Source organism: Primulina huaijiensis, chromosome 9 (assembly GCF_012295235.1).
Source record: "Primulina huaijiensis isolate GDHJ02 chromosome 9, ASM1229523v2, whole genome shotgun sequence".
Classification (NCBI taxonomy): Eukaryota; Viridiplantae; Streptophyta; class Magnoliopsida; order Lamiales; family Gesneriaceae; genus Primulina; species Primulina huaijiensis.
In genome coordinates this window covers 6,305,337-6,308,551 of record NC_133314.1, presented here as the reverse complement: position 1 = coordinate 6,308,551, position 3,215 = coordinate 6,305,337, and the positions used below count along the sequence as shown (strand labels likewise).

Below are 3,215 nucleotides of genomic sequence, written 5' to 3'. Positions count from 1 at the left end.
ATGATTTTTATTAAAATTTTTATGCAGGAAAGTCGCATGATACATATTTATGTTTATATTATGCTATTTACGAGTTATGTTTAAATTTCATGGTTTTTTTATTACGTATTACTTGTTATTTACGATTTATGCATATTGAGTCATTAGACTCACTAGACTTGATCGATGCAGATGATGTAGATGAGGAGGCGGGAGGCAGCGACAATAAGCAGGCTCAGACTAGTGGCAGTGTAAACCCGGGAACCTTGTAGCTTACGAGATTTATTTATGCACATTTTAAAAACTATTTACTATGATTTTATTGCACTGGTTTTGGTGACTAATAAGTAGAGATTTTTTGTAGTATGTTGAATTTTTCAAATTATGGTAGATGTTTTTAACTTGGATTTTTTGTTGTGGTTTTCAAATTTTGGAGGTTTAATATTAAATTTATTTTTAGTACGAGTGGTGACCGTGATTAATTTTACGAGTTATATTTATAACAAATTATTTAATAAGAAAATTTTAAAATTTTCACATTGACAATTGTAATATTATTAAATATAACACTAATTAACTTATTTCTTTTTTAGCATGGATTTTTTGGCTAGAATTTATTATATATATAACAAGAAGTCTACTTTTTTATATATAATTAATATAGATTTTTGCATATAAGAAAAATCGAATATACAAAAAAGAAAAAGTATACGTATAGAAAATACAAATTTGACTTGTGTAGCAGCAAGACTATTGGACATGAAGGGCATGGAGGCTGCCCTTATTTCATATATATGTACAGTATACACTCCTTGCAATGTCATTGAAATTAAACCTATCATGCAAAAAAAAATCAATTGTATCTATCTAATGGTATCCATTTTGATTTTTCTCTTCGATCCCATATCACTAAAATTATTAAAAGAAAGAACAAATTCAGAATAAGGCACTTAACAAAATGTTATACCAAATTGGAAACGTTAACATGATTACTGCAACTATAATGAGAACAATGGCGATGCAGGTGCATTTCCTCGAGCTCTTCTGGTACTCCCTCGCTTCTTGAAGCTGCTCAGTGCCCCGCCTCACGAACGAGCTTGCGTGGGAGACGTGGCTCTCGATATCATTCAGCTGCTGCCCCTGCGACTCCACCAGCGCGGCCATGTCCAGGAAAATCTGGTGCAGTTCTATCAGGTTTTTCTCTATCTCCTTAACCGCGTCGTGTCTTTCTTGAATTTCAGATATGGTGTCCAGGATCTGGCCCCGGCCCTGATCTTGGATTGCCTTTTGGAGGAAAGTTTCACTCTCCCCGCTCGAGATCAGGTTCTCGATTAGCTCATCGTTCGCCTTCTCCCCGGTGATCGTGAAATATCTCCGCCCCACGGTTTCTTTGTATTCGTCGTTCATTCGAGCTCGAAGGCCCTGGAAATCATCCATCATGCCTTTGAGTTTTTTACCGAGTCCACTGACCACGGAGGTCCGAGTCCTGTCGGCGGAGGATCCAGGTCCGCAGCCCGGGACTCGCCGTTGGGCGGCATTTGATTGCTCTAAGGCTTCCAGCTTCCCTTTGATTGTTTTCACAAGTTTCAAGACTTGGGAGACGTCGGAATCCATCCGGGATCGGAGCTGTTTCATCGTCATGGCATTATGGACAGTTTTGCTCTCTTCATTGGATTCCTGGAGCCGTTTATAGAGCTTCTCCACTTGGTCCATGTCTTGTTTGACCTTTTCGACATCGTCGAAAAACCGATTTAGGTCGACGGTTTCCGTCCCATTGGCTCCACCGGACTCGAGATCAGCGGTCCTGAGGTCCTGGTATTTCTTGAAAGATTGTGAGAAGAGGTCGTTCATCTTTACGCCGCCTCTGTGGTGGTGTGAAAAGCTCTTTTCTTGTGAAAAAGGGTGGTGTTGGCGGCGGAAATGATTGGTGGCTTGTCTCAACTTTTCTTGATCTCCTCTCCTTTTGGTGTTCGTATTTGCATGGTATCTTGACGGAGGTACAAGAAAAGGCGAGAAAAGCCAAGTGTTCATTCATGAAGAAATAAGGTGATATATTTTTTTGGTGATAATGATTTTGGAACTAATATTAGAAGTATTCAGATACATTTAATGATCAATCGATAAAAGAGGAGAAAAAGGATGGTTGGTTCTTATCCCTTCTATTTCAACCTTTGAAATTTCATATTCCATTTGTTTTTACATTAATATAAATTATATAATTGTCTAGTCTTATTTGAATGGCTTAATATATCAAAAGTTATTTATGGATATTTTGAAGCAAAATCTATCATATCGCAAATTATTAAACTTTTTATGAACCATATGTGGATTAGATATACGAATGAAAAAAAAAATTTCCTAGAAAAATGGAAGGAACAATTAATCCACCCCCAACACTCCTGCATTATTTATACAAAAAAATCTTATAACAATATATAACGCGTCAATTTTGTGAAACAGATATCCGATTCATGAAAAAATCAAAATTTTATGTAAAAAAAAACTTTTCGTGGTAGATATGGACTGAATCAACTTGTCTAATTGATATATATTCGTGAGACCTTCTCACTGTAGATTACTCTTTATGTATACATATGAGCCTCCTCCTCTTTCATAAATATGTATTTCTTTGTAATTTATATGGTCCTATTATTCCCTATGTGAGAACCCGGATTTTCAAAGCAAATCATCTAAAAAATCTCAAAGGATTTGCTCAAAAGAAATCTATGCGCGCGATTAGGTACCACAATAATCAAAGTGTCGTCACCGGAGAAAGACACCCCTAGCTCATGATCTCAAGATTTTAACTCAAGGAAGCTCATTGATTCATGTCCTAAAAAGAAGCCAAAAATACAGCCATGAGAGAAGTTAGGAGTTGGACATAATCATGATGCAAAAATTGTCCATTTAGTAAACCAAGGTGTCTCTCGAGTGTGGATAGATTTTGACTATGAATAGAGTTTTGACCACTTTCATGCATTTGTTCGCGCTCCAAGCACTTAGCTTATAAATACCTCACTAAGCTCCAACATTTGCACTCCAAAATCTCCCCACAAGTTTCCAAATTCTCGGCCTTCTTCCTATAAAAAACAAGACGTCATCTTCGGTCCTTGCTCCTCAAAATCGAGCAGTATTTGATCAACATTCCAAGGCCATATCCATTTGCTGTCTAAACCGTTCTCAACTTTTGTCCAAGTTCGGCTAAGGTTTTGTCCAAGTTTCGATCAAGTTCGAAC

At 37.0% G+C, this 3,215-nt stretch overlaps 1 protein-coding gene across 1 annotated transcript; it reads right to left on the bottom strand.

Annotated features, from left to right (window-relative positions):
* Nucleotides 1-696: 696 nt before the first annotated feature.
* LOC140985171 (syntaxin-125-like) lies at nucleotides 697-2,034 on the bottom strand. Its single transcript, XM_073452939.1, has one exon. It carries the CDS (start codon nucleotides 2,008-2,010, stop codon nucleotides 916-918), a length of 1,095 nt encoding a protein of 364 aa, XP_073309040.1. The 5' UTR covers nucleotides 2,011-2,034; the 3' UTR covers nucleotides 697-915.
* Nucleotides 2,035-3,215: the final 1,181 nt, after the last annotated feature.

Coding starts and splice junctions, on each gene's coding strand:
- LOC140985171 (XM_073452939.1), bottom strand. CDS start 2,010: ATGAACACTTGGCTTTTCTCGCCTTTTCTTGTACCTCCGTCAAGATAC.